The sequence below is a fragment of the Sturnus vulgaris genome, chromosome 25 (assembly GCF_052056855.1).
Source record: "Sturnus vulgaris isolate bStuVul1 chromosome 25, bStuVul1.hap1, whole genome shotgun sequence".
Taxonomy (NCBI): Eukaryota; Metazoa; Chordata; class Aves; order Passeriformes; family Sturnidae; genus Sturnus; species Sturnus vulgaris.
The window spans coordinates 6,925,816-6,944,937 of record NC_142267.1 but is presented as its reverse complement, the minus strand read 5'-3'; the positions used below and the strand labels follow the sequence as shown (position 1 = coordinate 6,944,937).

Genomic DNA, 19,122 nt, shown 5'->3' with positions numbered 1-19,122 from the left:
TTCCCATTCCCATTCCCATTCCCATTCCCATTCCCATTCCCATTCCACCCCTGGAATCCATCCCTGTCTCCGAGCGGGAGCTGGACAGGGTTGGGTCTGAGCCCTGCTGGAATTCCAGAGGGATGGAATCCACGGCCATTCCCTTGGAGCGACCCCACACAGGGACAGGAACCCCCAGTCCCAGAGCCCCATCCCTGTGGAATTCCAGGGGGAAAACGGGACAGGAACCCCCGATCCCAGAGCTGAGTCCCTATGGAATTCCAGATAGAAAAATGGGAGTGGGAACGCTTTGGGATGGAGCCTGGCGGATTTGGGAACAGAAGGAAAAAAACGGGGGGAAAAAAAAGAAATAAAAAAATTAAAAAAATAAACATTTTAAATAAAAAAGATTTTTTTTTTAAAAAAAGGATGGAAATTCTGAAAATAGAAAAATACGGAGTGAAGAAAAAGAAATTAAATGTTACAAACAGAAAAAATAAAAGTTCAAATTTAAATACCAACGTTAAAAATTAAGGAGGAATTAAAGAGCGAAGTTAAAAATAAAAAATGAAAAGTACAATAAAAAGGAAATGGAATTAAAACTTAAGAGGGAAAATATAAAATAAATATTAAAGTTGAATTTAAATGGAAAATTAGAGTAAGAAATATTTTAAAAAGTTAAAATTGAACTTGAATTAAAAAATTATTAAAAGCATAATTTAAAAATTAAGCAGTTAAAAATTAGGAATACAAATGAAAAGGTGAATTACAGAATTGAAAAAGGAGAAATAGGAAAGATGAAGTTTAAAGTTAAATTCAATAGATTAAAAGGTAGAAATTAAAAAGAAGGAACTTTGATGGAATAAAATAGAAAAGAGAAAGAAAAAAAATGAAGTTCAAAGTTGAATTTAGAATGAGAACCAAAGAAAAAATTAGGAATTAAAATGAGATTTTGATGAAATAAAAGAGAAATCAGCATGAAAAAGAAAGTAAAAATAAAAACATGAAGATAGAAAAAAAAAATTAAAAGTATAAATGTAATATTGAAAAATGAAGAAGCCAGGACTCCAAAATGCCAAAAATCTGGGATTGAAACGGATAAATGGGAATTTTTCACACTCCAACCCACGGGAGCCGAGGGGAGACACAGCGGCCTCGACCTGGTCACACTTTACCCCAAGGAATTCAAAATTCCCTGGATCCTCTGTGAGCCCATCCTGGAGCATTCCCCGAGCTGGGAATTCCTCGGGAATGTGGGAATGGCCCCTTGGGAATGCAGGAATGGCCCCTTTGGGAATGTTTCCTCCGGATCCTTCCTGAACTCGGGAATTCCTCAGGAATGTGGGAATGGCTCCCCTGGATCCTTCCTGAACTCAGAAATTCCTCGGGAATGTGGACACAGCCCCCCCCGAGGCTTTCGGGGCTCCAAGCAGGGTTTTGGTGATTTCCCACCCCCAAATCCTAAATCTTGCCGAAAAAGTGGGATTTGGGATTTTCCAGCTGGTTGGGATCTCCCCTCTCCAAACCCCCTGGAAAACAACCCCGAACCCCAAAAATTGACCAAAACCCTTTTTTTTTTTTTTTTTACTGCAAACTCCCCGAGCGCCGCCCCGGGGGAGATGGGAAGGAGCCAAAATCCATGGAAAAATCCAGGAGAATTCCTGGGAACGGCCCGAAGGGAGCGGGAATGGCGCGGGGCAGAGCTGGGCTCTGCTCCTGAAGGCACCTCGAGATTCCAGCACAGTGACCTGGCACGGAGGGAACTGGGGATCGGGAATTCCGGCTGATCCCGGGCCAAACCATCCGCCAGAAGGAACAAAAAACCCGAATTCCCGGGAAAAAAAATTCCTTTGGGACTCCCCTCGTGATCCCTGAGATGTCCCCGGGGTGGGCGAGGGCGGGGAGGGGAGCCCGGGAATGCTGCTGGGATGGGATCCGGGATCCCTGCGGATGCTGGAGGGGTGGGAGGGGGAGAAATCCCAAAAACTGTAGCACCCAAAGTAGTGAAAACCAGCAAAAAATGGGAATACTGGGGGAAAAAATGGGAATATAGGGGAAAAACCAGGCGTTGGCAGCTGCTCTTTAGGGATCCCAGATCCCTAAAGGGATCCCAAGCTGGGATCAGATCCCCAAAGTGATCCTGAGCCGGCAGCTGTGGGAGATCTGGGGCTGGAAAAACGGGAAACAGTAAAAAAAAGCTGCGGAAAAATACAAATAAAATAAAAATAATTCAAGGCAAGACCCTACAAAACCCGGGGTGGGAGGTGCCGGAAGGTCCGGCTGCAGTTGGGAATTCCAAAAGCCGGGAATGGGGGTGGGGATGACCCCACCGAGGGCTAGGAATGTGGGAATGGGGAGGGAGAACGGCGGCCGGGATGGAGAAGCGGGACCAGGATCGGGATCGGGATCGGGGCCCCTCAGAGGGTGCGGGGGTTGTACTCCGGGAGCTTCCGCAGCTTCTCCTGCTCTGCCTCCGACTCGTCCCGGGCGATCACCAGAGAGTGGGAATAGCCCATGGCCACCTGGAATGGGAAAACTGGGAATGGGAACAGCCCATGGCTACCTGGAATGGGAAAACCGGGAATGGGAATAGCCTATGGAACTGAGAATAGGAATAGCCCATGGCCACCTGGAATGGGAATGGGTCACCAGGGAATAGCCTATGGAATGGGAATGGGTCACCAGGGAATAGCCTATGGAATGGGAATGGGGCACCAGGGAGTGGAAATGGCCCATGGAATGGGAAGGGGTCCCCCAGGAGTGGACACTGCCCATGGAAAGGGAAAAGGGGACCTGAGGTGATCCGGAGCCTTCCTGGGGATCGCTCCCAGGGTTCCCTCCCGGGGATCCCTCCTGCCTGCTGGAATCCAGCCCTGCACGGAGCATCACAAGGACCTCAGGTGCCCTGGGGTTTGAGGGACGGCCCTGGTGTCCCTTCCCCATCACCCATGGGTGCCACGAGCTGGGCACGGCCTCACAAACCCCAAATTATTTAGGGGATGGCCTCGATGTGCTCCATCACCCATGGGTGTGCTGAGCTGGGCACAGCCTCAGTTTCCCTGGATTTATTTAAAGGAGGGATTCACACACATCACCCCACAGGTGTGATGAGTTGGGGATGGCCTCACAAACCCCAAATTATTTAGGGGATGGCCTCGATGTGCTCTGTCACCCACAGATGTGATGAGCTGTGCACAGCCTCAGTCTCCCTGTTTGTTTTGGGAACAGTCCCATGGATGTGATGAGCTGTGCACAGCCTCAGTCTCCCTGTTTGTTTTGGGAACAATCCCATGGATGTGATGAGCTGTGCACAGCCTCAGTCTCCCTGTTTGTTTTAGGGGAGGGCCCTGCACACCTCCCTCCCTCACCCCGCAGCTGGGATGAGCTGTGTGAAGTCTCAGCCACCCCAAATTGTTTCAGAGGAGGGACCCATGGGTGCCCTCTCTCTGACCCCACAGGTGTCACCAGCTGGGCATGGCCTCACAAACCCCAAATGATTCCCCATGGGTGCCCCAGCTCTCCCAAACCCCGTTCATCCCCACCCCAAACCCTGGGGGTGTCCCCTGACCTGTTCGGTGTAGATCCCATCCAGGGTTTTCACCTCCTGCGCCGCCGTGGAGGATTTGGGTTTGTGGTCCCCATATCCCTGTGGGAACACCCCATGGACAGGGGATTTGGGGTTTGGGGTCATGGGGGATTGGGTTTGTGGTCCCCATATCCCTGTGGGAACACCCCATGGACAGGGGATTTGGGGTCCAGGGATTTGGGGGATTTGGAGGATTTGGGTTTGTAGTCCCCATATCCCTGTGGGAACACCCCATGGACAGGGGATTTGGGGTCCAGGGATTTGGAGGATTTGGGTTTGTAGTCCCCATATCCCTGTGGGAACACCCCATGGACAGGGGATTTGGGGTCCAGGGATTTGGGGGATTTGGGTTTGTAGTCCCCATATCCCTGTGGGAACACCCCATGGACAGGGGATTTGGGGTCCAGGGATTTGGGGGATTTGGAGGATTTGGGTTTGTAGTCCCCATATCCCTGTGGGAACACCCCATGGACAGGGGATTTGGGGGGTCCACGGATTTGGGGGATTTGGGTCTGTGGTCCCCATATCCCTGTGGGAACACCCCATGGACAGGGGATGGTCAACGGCGCCAGAGGGGCAGGTCCAATGGGTTTGGGGGATTTGGGGTGTCCCCTTGGGACATTTGGGGTTTTTGGAGTGTTAGTTTGGGGGATTTGGGGTTTCTGGGGCATCATTTTGGGTTTTTGGAGGTGTCATTGGGGTTTTTTGGGGGTCAGTACCAGCTCCCCGAAGGTGGGTGAGGGTCCCCAGCTGATGGTGCTCTCGTCGGCCGCCACGATCACGGAGCTCTTCCTGCGAGGGAGGAGAGCGCTGAGTGTGAGAGCACCCAAATCCCAGGAATGCTGGGAATGTGGGAATGTTGGGATTCACTCACCCACAGGCCAGGCTGCGGATCTTCCATCCGCACAGATCCTGCACAGCTTTGGGATACATCGTGGATTCCCGGGAAGTGTTGGTGGCGCCCCAGAAGAACAATCCACCTGCAAGGGAACCCGTCAGGGCATGCATCCTGGAATTCCCAAATTCCAGAATTCCCAAAGCCTGGGAATACCACCTGTCAGGGACCCCTGGGAATCCCACCTGTCAGGGCACGGATCCCAAAATTCCCAAATCCTGGGAATCCCACCTGTCTCACTGATGGCTCCCCCAGCATTCCCAAATCCCAGGATCCCTGGGAATCCCACTACTCAGTCCACCTTTCTCCCAGCATTGCCAAATCCAGGGATCCTGGCATTCCTACCTGTCTTGCTGACAGCCCCCCTGGCATTCCTGAATCCTGTGATTCCCACCTCTCTCGCTGACATCTCCCCCAGCATTCCCAAATCCTGGATTCCCACCTGTCTCGCTGACATCTTTCCCAGCATTCCCAAATCCCCAATTCCAACCTGTCTTGCTGACATCTCCCATAGCATTCCCAAATCCCAAATCCCGGATTCCCAGATTCCCACCTGTCTCGCTGACAGCTCCCCTGGCATTCCCAAATCTCAGATCCCTGGGAATCCCACCCCCCAGGGATCCCTGGAATGCTAGATGCAAGGCCACAGCTCCCTGGCATTCCCAAATCCCGGATTCTGGGGAATCTCACCTGTCCCACTGACAGATCCCCTAGTAATTCCAGCATTCCCAAATCCCGGATTCCCACCTGTCTCACTGGCATCTCCCCCTGGACCTCCAAATCCCAGACCCTGGCATTCCCAAATTCCCGCATTCCCACCTGTCTCACTGGCATCTCCCCCAGCATTCCCAAATCCCAGATTCCCAAAATCCCACCTGTCTTGCTGATGGCCTCCTCAGCATTCTCAGGACTCCCACATTCCCACCTGTCTCGCTGACATCTCCCCCAGCACTCCCGGCATTCCCGAATCCCGCACCCCACCTGTCTCGCTGACGGCGAAGGAGCAGGTGTATCCCGCGTAGATCTGGGAGGCGCCGCGTCCCGGGAAGTCGAAGAGCTTCACCAGCCTGGGAACCATCTCGTCCTTCTGCTCCGCGTGGCCCAGGCGCCCGTAGCCCCCAAAGCCCCAGGAGAAGACGCGCTTCTGGGAATCCAGCACCAGCTGGCAATGAGAGAGAACGGCCTCAGACATCCCAAAAATCCCAAACCCCCAGGAAAAACATTCCTGGGAATCCAGCACCAGCTGGGAATGAGAGAGAACGGCCTCAGAGATCCCGAAAAATCCCAGATCTCCAGGAAAAGAAGCGCTTCTGGGAATGCAGCACCAGCTGGGATGGAGCAAGGGAGGGAGCAGGGGCTCAGAGATCCCAATAATCTCGGGAAGACATTCCTGGAAATCCAGCAGCAGCTGGGATGGAGGGAGCAGAGGCTGAGAGCTGGTCTCTCCCATTCCGACTCTCCCATTCCCACTCCTGACTCTCCCATTCCTATTCCCATTCCTACTTCTGTTTTCATTCCTGCTCCCATTCCTGTTCCTGTTACCATTCCCATTTCATATGGCATGGTTGGCTCTGCAGGCCACATCTTGCACACATTCCCAATCCCATTCCTGATCCCATTCCCAATCCCATTCCCATTTCCATCCCAGTCACTGTCATTGCTAATCCCATTCCCACACCCATTTCCATTCCCCTCACGGTGTGGTTGGCCCCACAGGTGATGTCCCGTACCCTGTCCCATTCCTGTTATCCCGTTCCTGTTACCCCGATCCCATCCTGTACTGCACAGTTGGTGCCACAGGCCATGTTGTGCACCCATTCCCGTTTTCCCATATTTCCATTCCTGTTATTCCATATTCCTGTTACCCTGATCTCATCCTGTACCATGTGGTTGGTGCCGCAGGCCATGACCCGCCCCCATTCCCATTATCCCATTATCCCATATTCCCACTATCCCGTTATCCCATTCCCCTCACGTACTGTGAGGTTGGCCCCTCAGGCCATGTCCCGCCCCCATTCCCATCATCCCATATTCCTGTTATCCCATTATCCCAGTCCCCTCACTGTGTGGTTCAGGCCACGTCCCACCCCCATTCCCGTTATCCTGTTATCCCATATTCCCATTATCCTGTACTGTGTGGTTGGCCCCTCAGGCCATGTCCTGCCCCCATTCCTGTTACCCCATATTCCCATTATCCTACTCCTCTCACCATGTGGTTGGCCTCACAGGCCATGTCCCGCCCCCATTCCCATTATCCCGTTATCCCATACTCACATTATCCCATATTCCTGTTATCCTGTTATCCCATACCGCATGGTTGGCCCCGCAGGCCATGTCCCGCCCCCATTCCCGTTATCCCGCTATCCCGTACCGTGTGGTTGGCCCCGCAGGCCACGTCCCTGACCACCACGTTGGGCACGGGCAGCACCTGCCCGTCCTTGGTGCGCTCCACGAACAGCGCCAGGCGCCGCGGCAGCAGCTCGCAGTCGTACTCGATGCGCTGCGCCCGCGCGATGAACTTCCCGTCGGAATTGTGCCCTGGAACGCCGGGGGAGTGGGGACAGAGCCAGTCTGAGCCACTACGGGATCATACCGAACAGCCCCGATCCCAGGGGATTGTCCTGAACATCCCCAATCCCAGGGGATCATCCTGAATGGCCCCAATCCCAGGGGATGATCTTGAACAGCCCCGATCCCAGGGGATCATCCCAAACCAGCCCCAATCCCAAGGGATGATCCTGAACAGCCCTGATTTCAGGGAATGATCCCGAACAGCCCTGATTCCAGGGAATGATCTCCAACTGCCCCGATCCCACGGGATTGTCCTGAATTGCCCCAATCCCATGGGATGATCCCAAACCAGCCCTGATCTCAGGCGAACATCCCCAACTTCCCTGATCCCATGAGATGATCCTGAACTGTCTCAATCCCATGGGATGATCCCAAACCAGTCCCGATCCCACAGGATGATCCCAAATCCTGTACCCAGCTGTCTGTACTCCAAAGGACACCCAAAGGAACACAGGTTCCCCTTGCAGTCCATGGGGTGATCCCATGGGATTATCCCAGATTTCCATACCCAGCTGTCCATACTCCGGACACCCAAAGGAATACAGGTTCCCCTTGCAGTCCATGACCATGCTGAACTCGGCCCCGCAGCCCAGCTTGGAGATTGGCTGCCCATTGTACAGGATCTGGGAAAAAAACAGGAATAGGGATCAGGAGAAACAGGAAAATGGGATCAGAACAGGATCAGAAACGTGGGGAAAAGGGAAAAAGGGCGTCAGGAAAACCAGGAAAAAAGGAAAATGGGATCAGAAAAACCAGGAGAAAGGGGAAAAAGGGGATCAGAAAAACCAAGAGAAAGGGAAAACAGGATCAGAAGTACAGGAAAATAGGAAAATGGGGATCAAAAAGATGGGAATAGCCAGAAAAATAGGATCAGAAAAACTGGGAAAATGGGATCAGGAAAACGGGAAAAATGGGATCAGGAAAACGGGAAAAAGGGAAAATGGGATTGGAAATGTGAGAGAAAAAAAGATGGGAAGAGATGGAAAAATGGGATCAAAAGACATGGGAAGAGCAGGTAAAAAGGGATCAGAAAAATACGGGAAAAGCAGGAAAAACAGAATGGGAAAAACACAGGAAAAGGGAAAAAAAGGCAAATTTCCACAGGAAATCCTTGATCCACTGGAAAAAGGAGATTGAAAAATGTGGGGAAAAATGGGATCAGAAATGCAGGAAAAAGGTGAAATTCCAGGGGAAATCCCTGATCTGTGGGAACAGCTGGAAAATTCGGATGAGAAAATTTGGGAATGGCTGGAAAATCAAGATCAGAAAAGGTAAAAGGGAATTTCCATGGGAAATCCCTGATCTGTGGGAAAAGCAGGAAAAATGGGATCCACAAACACAGGGAAAAGGAAAAAGAGGGGAATTTCCAAGGGAAGTCCCTGATCTGCAGGAAAAGCCAGAAAAACGGGATCAAAAAAATGGGAAATGAGGGGGAAAAAAGGTGAATTTCTATCAGAAAATCCCGAAATCCTCAAAAATTCGATGGCTTTTGCGGGAGCTGGGAACGGCTCCCAGCTGAGAGGGAATTTTGCATCCCGAGGGGTTTTTATTTCAGGAATATTTCAGGAAAAGCCCCCAAATCCCGGGATTTCCCCCCAAATCCGTACCTGGGTGGGGCTGGGCACGGCGTCCGTCTGGTTCCCCAGCCCCAGCTGGCCCAGCTTGTTCTCCCCGAAGGCAAACACGGAGCCGTTCTCTGCCGGAACAACGGGGATTTGGGGAGAAAAAAAAAAGGGATTTTGGGACAGCTCTCCCAGAATTTGGGGGAAAAGGGGCAGATTTGGGGAAAAGGGGCAGATTTTGTAGGAAAAGGGGTGGACTTTAGGGCAGTTTTCACAGATTTTTGGGAAAAAGGGGTGAAATTTGGGGAAAAGGGGGCAGATTTTCAAAAAAAAGGCAGATTTAGGGGCAAAAGGGGCAGTTTTTGCCTCAATTTGGGGCAAAAAGGATGGATTTGGGGGGAAAAGGCAGATTTTGTAGGGAAAGAGGTAGATTTTGGGGCAGTTTTCATGGATTTTTGGGAAAAAGGCGTGGAATTTGGGGAAAAAGGGGCAGATTTAGGGGGAAAAAGGGTCAGATTTGGGGGCAGTTTTCCCAGAATTTGGAGCCAAAAGGGGCAGATTTTGGGCAAAATGGGCAGATTTTAAAGGAAAAGGCGTGGATTTTGGAGCAATTTTCCCAGATTTTTGGGAAAAAAAGGTGGGGATTTGGGGGGGAAAAGGGGTGGATTCGAGGCTAAAGGGGCAGATTTTGGGGAAAAGGGGAGGATTTCGGGACTGAAGGTTCCCCAGCCCCAGCTGGCCCAGCTTGTTCTCCCTGATGGCAAACATGGAGCCGCTCTCTGCTGGAACAATGGGAATTTGGGGGAGGAAAAAGCAGATTTGGGGTAGCAAGGGGGAAGAATTTAAGGAGAAAGGGGTGCGTTTTGGGGCAGTTTTCCCAGATTTTGGGGTGAAAGGGTCAGATTTGGGGCAGTTTTCCCAGGATTTTGGCCATAGGGTTGGCTTTGGTGCAGTTTCCTGGGAATGGGCAGTGTCTCCCAGGATTAGTCAGTGTTTCCCGGGATCAGGGCAGTTTTTCCTGGGATTCAGCGAAGTTTCTGGGGATGAGGCCACATTTCCCAGGAGGGGCAGTGTTTCCCGAGATCGGGGCAGTATTCCCCGGGATCAGGGCAGTGTTTCCCAGGATTCAGTATGGTTCCCCGGGATCAGGGCAATGTTTCCCAGGATCGGGGCAGTGTTTCCCAGGATTCAGTATGGTTCCCCGGGATCGGGGCAGTGTTTCCCGGGATTCAGTACGGTTCCCGGGGCTGGGGCTGCGTTTCCCGGGATGCCCCCCGGTTCCGTACCGGTCAGTGCGAGGGTGTGGTTCCGGCCGCACGCCGCCGCCACGATGGACTCCCCGGCCAGGGCCTCGATCGGCCGCGGAGCCTCCACGCGCTTCGTGTCCCCATGGCCCAGCTGCCCCTTCTCGTTCCGGCCTGGGGACATCCCAAAAAACCCCGGAATGCCGCGAAGGGGAAATCTTGGCCCGTCCCCAAGCGCCACATCCTGGCTTTCCATGGGATGGCGACTCCCGGGCAGCTCCTTCCGATTCCCAAGCGCGTTTTCCAGGGAAATGTTTTCCCAAAGTTCCCCCCGGGCTGTTCCCTCTCATCCCGCGGTTCCCTGGGAATGAATCCCAGCCCCGTTGCCCCCTCCTGACAGGGAATTCCAGAGCCATGGGTCACCACTCGATCCCGTTTTTCTGCAGGCTGAGCCCCTTCCCAGCTCCCTGGGGAATCCCAGAATTCCAAGGGAGGCTTTTGGGACAAATCCCAGAATTCCAGGGGAGGCTTTTGGGAGGAATCCCAGGACAGTTTTACAGGATGAACCCTGTTATCCCAGGGCAGGTTTTGGGATGAGCTCCGTTATCCCAGGTGCATTCCCGAGCTGAACTCCATGACCCCACAGGAGGTTTTTGGGACAATCTCGTTATCCCAGGGGGGTTTTGGGATGAACCCCATTAACCCAGGGGACGTTTCTGGGAGGATCCTGTTATCCTAGCAGGTTTTTGGGACAATCCAGTTATCCCAGGGGAGGTTTTCAAGCTGAGCCCCGTTATCCCAGGACAGTCTTTTTGGATGAATCCCATTATCCCAGGGCAGCTTTTCGGGCTGAACCCTGTTATCCCAGCAATTTTCTAGGTTGAATCCCGTTATCCCAGGGGAGTTTTTTTGGTACAATCCCATTATGCCAGGCCAGGTTTTTGGTACTATCCCATTATCCCAGGGGAGACTTTTGGGACAATCCTATTATGCCAGAGGAGGTTTTTGGGACAATCCTGTTATCCCAGAGCAGTTTTTTATCACATTCCCGTTATCCCAGGGCAGTTTTTTGTTACGTTCCCGTTATCCTAGGTCAGTTTTCGTTACATTCCCTTTATCCCACGTCAGTTTTTTGTCACATTCCCATTATCCCGGGTCAGTTTTTTGGTACATTCCCGTTCCCCTGGGCAGGATTTTTAGACATTCCCGTTATCCCAGGTCAGTTTTTTGTTGCATTCCCATTATCCCAGGTCAGTTTTTTGTTACGTTCCCGTTACCCCAGATCAGATTTTCGTTACATTCCCTTTATCCTGGGTCAGTTTTTTGCCACGTTCCCGCTCCCCTGGGCACTTCCAGGGCTCACCCCAGCTCCAGAGGCGGCCCTCGGCCGTGATGAGCAGGCTGTGCGCGGCGCAGGGCCCCGACACCACCGAGCGCACCCGCAGCGACCCCAGGCTCCCGTAGCGGTGCGGCCCCCACAGGTTCTGGCCCAGGTTCCGGTACGCCGCTGGAAAACAGCCGGGAAATCCGGGATCAGCCCCGCCTATCGGGACAGGAATATCCCGAGAAAACAGCCGGGAAATCCGGGATCAGCCCCAAAGGGACGGGAACGGCTGGGGAAAACAGCCAGGAAATCCGGGATCAGCTGGGAGATCCAGGATCAGCCCCGCCCATCGGGACCGGAACATCCCGAGAAAACAGCCGGGAAATGCGGAATCAGCCCCAAAGGGACAGGAGCATCCCGGGAAAACAGCCAGGAAATTCACGAAAACAGCCAGGAAATCCGGGATCAGCCCCAAAGGGACAGGAACATCCCGGGAAAACAGCCAGAAAATCCGGGATCAGCCAGGAAATCTGGGATCAGCCCCAAAGGGACAGGAACATCCCGGGAAAACAGCCAGGAAATCCGGGATCAGCCAGGAAATCTGGGATCAGCCCTAAAGGGACAGGAACAGCCGAGGAAAACAACCAGGAAATCAGCCGGGAATACCAGGAAAACACCCGGAAAATCCCGGATCTGCCTCACTGGGAAAGGAACGTCTGGGAAAAGCAACCGGGGAAGAAACAGGCCAGGGGAATCATCCAGGAAAATAATCCGGGAAAATCCCTAAAATCGTGCAGGAAAATCATCTGGGAATACCAGGAAAATCATCTGAGAAAATCGTTTGGGAAAATCATCCGGGAAAATAATCCAGGAAAATAATCCCAGAAAATCATGTGGGGAAATCCAGGAAAATCATCTGGGAAAATAATCACAGAAAATAATTTTGGAAAAGAATCCTGAAAAGTCATTTAGGAAAATCCTGAAAAATCATCCAGGAAAATCAGCTGGAAAAACAACCCCGGAAGATCATCCAGAAAAACCAAGAATATTGGGAAAATAATCTGGGAAAATACAGGAAAATAGTCAGGAAAATCCCTGAAAATCATCCAGGAAAATAATCAAGGAAAATCATCTGGGAAAACCAGGAACACTGGGAAAATCATCTGGGAAAATCATCCAGGAAAATCCAGGACAATCGGGGAAAATCACCCAGGAAAATTGGGGAAAATCATCTGGGAAAATCATCCGGGAAAATCCAGGACAATCCAGGAAAATAATCTGGGAAAATCATCTGGGAATTCCAGGAAAATAATCTGGGAAAATCATCAGGGAAAAGAATCCAGGAAGATCTGGGAATCGTCCTGGAAAATAATCCAGAAAATGCAGGACAATCCAGAAAAATCATCCACAAAAATCCAGGAAAATCGTCTCGGAAAATCATCTGGGAATACCAGGAAAATCGGGAAAACCAGGAAAATCATTTGGGAAAACCATCCAGGAAAATCCAAGACAATCCAGGAAGATAATCTGAAAAAATCAAGTAAAATCATCCAGGAAAGTGGGAAAATCATCCTGGAAAATCATCCATGAATTCCAGGAAAATCCAGGAAAACTGGGAGAATTATCTGGAAGAATTATTCAGGAAAAGAATCCAGGAAAATATGGGAAAAGCATCAGGGGAAATCCAGGAAAATAATTTAGGAAAATAATCTTGGAATATCATCCAGGAAAATTTAGGAAAACCATCCAGAAAAATTATCTGGGAAAATATCCCAGGAAAATCCAGGACAATCCAGGAAAATCATCTGGGAATTCCAGGAAAATTTCGGAAAACCGAGGAAATCATCTGAGAAAATCATCTGGAAAAATTATCCCGGAAAAGAATCCAGGAAAATCTGAGAAAATCATCAAGGAAAACCACCCGGGAAAACCATGCCAGAAAATCCTCCAGGAAATCCGGAGATTGAAGATCTACAGTCTCCCCCAAGTTAATTAATTTTAAACATTAATTAATTTTCAATCCTAGTTTTTAATATTAATTAAATACCACCCCCTGAAAGAAGGAGATCAATTAATGAACTAAAAACTAAACAAATTCCTCATTTGGCTTTGCAGCAGAGCCCGTGCCCCGCCCCAATTAAGGGTGAAATTGTGGCTCCTCCACCAGTTAATTAATTAAATTAATTAACTAAAACTAGATGAAAATAATTGGGAAAATTAACGAACTACAACTGCATCCAAAATAAAGAAAATCCTAATTTGGCTTTGCTGGAGACCCAAATTAAGAGATTGAACTCTGACTCCCTCCCTAATTAATAATTAATTAAATTTATTAAATAGAACGATATCAAATAATCACAAAAATTAACAAACTACTAATGCATCCAAAATAAACAAAGTCCTAATTTGGCTTTGCTAAATGCTACCCTGCTCCAAATCATTAATAAATTACTAATTAACCCAAATTAATCCCACCTGTAAAGAGCCTCTACCTTGTCCCATACTGTTCCTTAATTACTAATTGATGCAAATTAATTAATCGACCATTAACAAGCCCCTGCCCTGCTTCAATACATTCATTGATTATTAATTAATACCAATTAATCACAGCCGTTAACGAGCCCTACCCTGCCCATTACTGTTCATTAATGACTAAATAACCCCAATTAATGAATTAATTAACAGCCTTACCCTGCCCCAGTTCATTAATGACTAATTAGCTGCAATCAATTAATTAATTAAGTAATTAGCAGCCCTACTCTGTCCCTCACAGTTCATTAATCACTAATGAGCTGTAATTAGCCCATTAATCAATGAATTAATTAATTACCCTGCTGCTTGGGCACCTCCTTGCGGCCGATCAGGTCCCAGTTGGTGGCACCGAAGATCAGGAGCTGTCCCCGGCTCCGAGAGCCCTCGAGCTTCTGGGGACACACAGGGGACAGTCAGGGACATAGGGGACACCCAGGGGACATGGGGACAGAGGGGACAGGGACAGTGTCAGGGACTGGGGACCTGGGGATATTGTGGGACATTGGGGATGGGGGAGACATGGAGGATACTGGGGACATTGGGGACATCAGAGGGTTATTAGGGACATCAGCGGTGTGGGGGACCTGGGGACATCAGGGATGTGGGGGACATTAGGGGTGTGGGGGACATGGGGACATTGGGGACACAGAGGACACAGGACATGGCATTGTAGGGGACATGGGGACATCGAGGGTGTGGGGGACACTGAGGACACGGGGGTGTGGGGGCATGGGGACACAGAACAGGGACAGCAGGGCCATGGGGGCAATGATGGGGTGCAGTGGGGTTTAGGGGTGCAATGGGGTCAGAGGGTGTATTAGGGTGGGTTTAGGGTGCATTGGGGGTCAGGGGGTGGAGTTTGGGGGTACAGTAAGGTGGAATTTGGGGTGCAGTGAAGTTTGAGGGTGCATTGGGGTGGAATTTGGGGAGCAGTGGGGTTTGGGGGTACATTGGGATGGCATTTAGGGTGCATTGGGGTGGAATTTGGGGTGCAACGGGGTCAGAGGGTGCATTGGGGTAGAATTTGGGTGCAGTGGGGTTTGGGGTACATTGGGATGGCATTTGGGGTGCATTGGGGTGGAATGGGGGTCAGGAGGTGCAGTGGAGGGGATAAAGGGACACAATAAGGGCACGGGTGGGGCATCCTATGGGGTGGGGCAGGAGGGGCAGTGGAGGTCTGTAATGGGGCACAATAGGAGCATAATGGGGGGTGAGTAATGGGGCACGGTGGGGTGTGTTATGGGGTACAACAGGGGCACAGTGGGATGCGTTATGGGGCACAATGGGGGCACGGTGGGGTGTGTTATGGGGTACAATGGGGGCACAGCGGGGGTGTGTTATGGGGTACAATGGGGGCACAGTGGGGTGTGTAAAGGGGCACAACAGGGTCCCAGAAAGGTGCCAGGGGGTGCTGGGTCCCTCCCCCCGAGCTCACGATGCGCTCCTTGCTGTGCTCGGGCTCGCAGATCACCACGCTCTGCCCGCGGGCCCCGGGGCCTCCGGGCCCCGCCGCCGCCGCGCCGGGCCTGCCGGGCCTGCGGGCCCCGGGGCTGCCGTCCCGCGGCCGCCGCTCCCGGGGCGCCTCCTCCTCGCTGCTGCCGCCGCTGCTGCCGCCGCTGGGCCGGGGCCGCCGCCGCCCGCCGGCCTGAGGGCCCGGCCGCCGCCGCCCGCCGCCCTGAGGGCCCGGGCCCGCCGCGTCCCAGGGCGGCCCCGCCGCCTTCCTGCGGGGCATGGCTGCGGGGCCGCGTCAGCGAGCGCGCCCACAGCCGGCGGGACAGACAGACAGACAGACAAACACCGACACCCAGAGACACCAAGAGATAGACAGACAGACACCGACACCCAGAGACACAGAGAGAGACAGACACCCACAGAGACAGAGAGGCCGAGAGACAGATAGACACAGACACCCAGGGACACTGAGAGAGAGAGAAAGACAGACAGACACAGATAGAGACAGACACACATAGACACCGACACCGGGACACGCGGGACGGGCGGTGAGGGGGACAGTGAGGGATGTGGGGTGAGGGGGACACGGCGGGGAAATGGAGACAGGCAGGGTTATGGGGTGAGGGGGACAGCGAGGGGAAATGGGGACAGAGAAGGGAAATGGGGGGTGTGGGATGAGGGGCACAGTGAGGGGAAATGGGGACAGGCAGGGTTATGGGGTGAGGGGAAATGGGGACAGGCAGGGTTATGGGGTGAGGGGAAATGGGGACAGGCAGGGTTATGGGGTGACGGGGGGACAGTGAGGGGAAATGGGGACAGGCAGGGAGGTGCTGTGGGAGGGGTGCAGAGGGGATGAGGGGACAGGGATGAGAGGACATGGGGGGACAGGAGGGGCAGGGGGTGAGGGGACGTGGGAGAAATGGGAGACATGAGGTGAGGAGAGATGGGAGGACACGAGGGGACATGAAGTGACGGGGTGAGGGGACATGGGGGGACATGGGGGACAAGGGGACACGGGATGGGGACAGAGGAGACCCCAGCTCGGGGGAAATGGGGGATAGGGGGTGAGGGGAGATGGGGGGACAAGAGGGACTCACAGTGGTGGCCATGGGGGGATAAGAGGTGGGAACCTCTTATGGGGGACATGATGGGATGGGGACAGAGGGGGAGACAGTGTGGGGATATGGGCGACATGGGGACACGGGTGACCCCCAGCCAGGGGACACGGGGGGATTTGGGGGATGCGGGATGGGGGAAACGAGGGGATTTGAGGGGGACACTGGATGGGGAAAAGGGGGGATTTGGGGGACATGGGGACAAGCGTGACCCCCAGCCAAGAGATACTAGCGGGATTTGAGGGATGCGGGATGGGGGAAACGGGATTGCGGGAGACACGGGGGGAGGGGAGAGAGGGGACCCCTGGGCTGGGGGGGAGAGGAGGGGGTGCAAAGCGGGGCTGGAAACGGGACTTGGAACGGCGGGTTGGAAAAGGGGTGAAAAGGGGGTGTGGAAAAGGGGGGTTCCAAGGGACAGTCTGGAATGAGGGGGTGCAAAGGGACGGTTTGGAACAGGGGGTGCCCGGGGAAGACACACGAGGGGAGATTTCGCATTTGGGGGTGCACGGGGGGTGTCCCGGGACTTTTGGGGTGCTGGTGGCATTCCCAAAGGGGATCCAGGGCCCGAAGACCAAGGGGAGCACCGGGGGGCATTTGGGGTGCCCCCTCCTTTACCCCCCACCCCAACCCCCCCGGGACACCCAAAGCCCCGCACCCCGCCGCTCCCGGGGCGCTGCCGCTGCATTTGGGGGATTTGGGGGTGATTTCTTGCACTGGGGAGGGGGCACGGCCCCGCGGGGGTCTCCCCCACGTCCATCCCCCCGCATTCCCATTCCCAGATTTCCCTGGAACAATGGGATCTCTGTCTTCCCCCTTCGCACCACGTGGATCCGCCTTTTTTTTTTTTTTAACCTTTTTTTAAAACCATTTTTCCGCCCCCCCATCCCCATCCGCCTCCCCCCATCCTCCCAAATCCCACTTTTGGAGCCCCAAATTCCAAACCTGATTTTAGGGCGAGAGGTGCAGCATAAAGAAAGCGGCAGCGCGGGGCCTTTGCACTATTTTTGGTGGCGGTTCCTGTTGCAGGAAAAAAAAAAAAAGGTAATTTTGGGGGTTTTTTTTCTCGGTTTTTTTTCCCCTCCTCCTCGTTTTTTTTTTTTTTTTTTCTTTTTTTTCCCCTCTCCCCCCCTTTTCTCTTTTCCTTTTTTCCTCCTCAAATCCCACCCACCGAATCCACTTAGAACGGGGATGCGGGCGAGCGGGACAATACAAAACAGAAACACATGGATGGGCAGGAAAAGGGGGAAAAAAGGAAAAAAAAAAAAAAAAAAAAACTCGGATCCGCCCGGCCGCACAGGAAGAGGCCGCGCCGAGCAGCTCCATCTTTAGGGCTGGAAGACTCCGCCAGAACCCAAAATCCTGGGATTCTCCCGATCCTCCGCATCCCAGAGCATCCCCGGCCGCTCAGGGGAGGTTTTTGGCAAGGGAAATTCAGGGATTTGGGGGTTTAGGAGAGGGAAAGGCGCTCGGTGCGAGGCTTGGCGGCGAGAAAATGGGATTTTTTTCCCAGGAAAAGTGAATATAGGGAGTTTATGGCATGAGGTTAATGTACGGATTCCAAACGGTTTGTTCCGAAAAAAATAATAATAAATGCGCAGATTCCAAAGGGTTTGTTCCCCCCCCCAAAATAAAAAAATGTACAGATTCCAAAGGGATTGTTCTCCCAAAAAATAATAAATGTATGGATTCAAGAGGGATTTTCCAAAAAATAATAAATGCATGGATTCCAAAGGGATTTTTCCCCAGAATTAAATTCATTTATTCCAAAGGATTTCCTCCCCCAAAATTAAATTCACTTACTCCAAAGGGTTTCTTCCCAAAAAAATAAATACCCATTTAACCAAGTCTATTCCCCTGCCCCAAAAATGCACATCTTGCAATTACTTCCCAGGAAATTAATTTTTTGCCTTTATTCCAAAGGTTTTTTTCCCACCCCAAAAAGAAATGGACAAATTAAAAAGTGGATTTTCCCAAGAAATAAGTGGAAATGTTCCCTTTATTCCTTAGGAATTTGGGATAAATTTGGAATATTTCTCTGGGGTATGTTTGGGAAATTTGGCATTAAATCTGGGATGTTTGGGATTAAATTTGGAAAATTTGGAATTAAATTTGGGATATTTCTCAATTTATTGCAAGTTTAGGATGGGCCTTGAGCCCACAGAATTCCAATGGAAAAACCCCCAAAATTAAAAAAAAAAGCCTCAGAATGAAAGGAAAAGGGATCAATGAATTCCCCAGCAGCACTTCCAGGGGAAATGGGGCTGGTTCTGAGATGTTCCAGGATTTCCAGGGGAATCCCTAAAAATGGGATTTTCCCCCCCAAAAGGCCTGGCTGGGATTTACAGGGAGCTGGGAATGTTTGGTGCAGGCTGGGAACTTGGGATTAATTTGGTAAATTTAGGATAAATTTGGAATTTTGGGGAAAAATTTGGAGTATTTCCCTGGGCTGTCACGGCAGCTTTTCCAAGGGATGATGCAATTTTGGGATGGGCTCTGATCTCACAGAATTCCGATGGAAAACCACCTCAAAATCCAAAAAAAAAGGCCTCAGACTGAAAGGAAAAGGGATCAATGAATTCCTTACTCACAGAATTATCCTGGGAGCATCCCAGCAGCACTTCCAAGAGAAACAGGGCTGGTTCCGGGATTTTCCAGGATTTCCATGAGAGTGGGATCCCTAAAAATGGGATTTTGCCCCCAAAAGGCCTGGCTGAGATTTATAGGGAGCCGGGAATGTTGGGGCAGGCCAGGGCAGGCCAGGTGGAACTGGTTTTTCCTGGATATGGAAAAACTGGAATTGCTGGGATTGCCGAGGGAGCGGGAGCGGCTCACCCGGGATAACCCCGGAGCTGCTTCCCAGGG

General features: G+C 51.9%; 1 protein-coding gene across 2 annotated transcripts; it reads right to left on the bottom strand.

Annotated features, from left to right (window-relative positions):
• Positions 1-1,856: 1,856 nt before the first annotated feature.
• RCC2 (regulator of chromosome condensation 2) lies at positions 1,857-17,488 on the bottom strand. Of its 2 annotated transcripts, XM_014888458.2 has the most exons (14): positions 17,429-17,488; positions 17,203-17,277; positions 15,129-15,427; positions 13,992-14,085; positions 11,201-11,344; positions 9,880-10,011; positions 8,639-8,727; positions 7,540-7,654; positions 6,832-6,998; positions 5,442-5,622; positions 4,440-4,545; positions 4,285-4,357; positions 3,548-3,625; positions 2,255-2,501 (listed from the first exon to the last, which is right to left on the bottom strand). In XM_014888458.2, exons 3-14 carry the CDS (start codon positions 15,423-15,425, stop codon positions 2,397-2,399), a joined length of 1,581 nt encoding a protein of 526 aa, XP_014743944.2. In that variant the 5' UTR covers positions 15,426-15,427; positions 17,203-17,277; positions 17,429-17,488; the 3' UTR covers positions 2,255-2,396. The 2 variants fall into 2 exon arrangements, with proteins under 2 accessions (XP_088034697.1, XP_014743944.2); XM_088178571.1 differs by lacking the exons at positions 15,129-15,427; positions 17,203-17,277; positions 17,429-17,488 and having other exon boundaries at positions 1,857-2,501; positions 13,992-15,099.
• Positions 17,489-19,122: the final 1,634 nt, after the last annotated feature.

Excerpts from the sequence above, each read along its gene's own strand:
- RCC2 (XM_088178571.1), bottom strand. The coding sequence starts at position 14,116 with ATGTCCCTGACTGTCCCCTGTGTGTCCCCAGAAGCTCGAGGGCTCTCG. Across the intron at positions 10,012-11,200 it reads GGGCCGCCTCTGGAGCTGGG|GCCGGAACGAGAAGGGGCAG; the intron begins GTGAGCCCTGGA and ends GGATGTCCCCAG. Across the intron at positions 6,999-7,539 it reads TCCGGAGTATGGACAGCTGG|GGCACAATTCCGACGGGAAG; the intron begins GTATGGAAATCT and ends CCGGCGTTCCAG.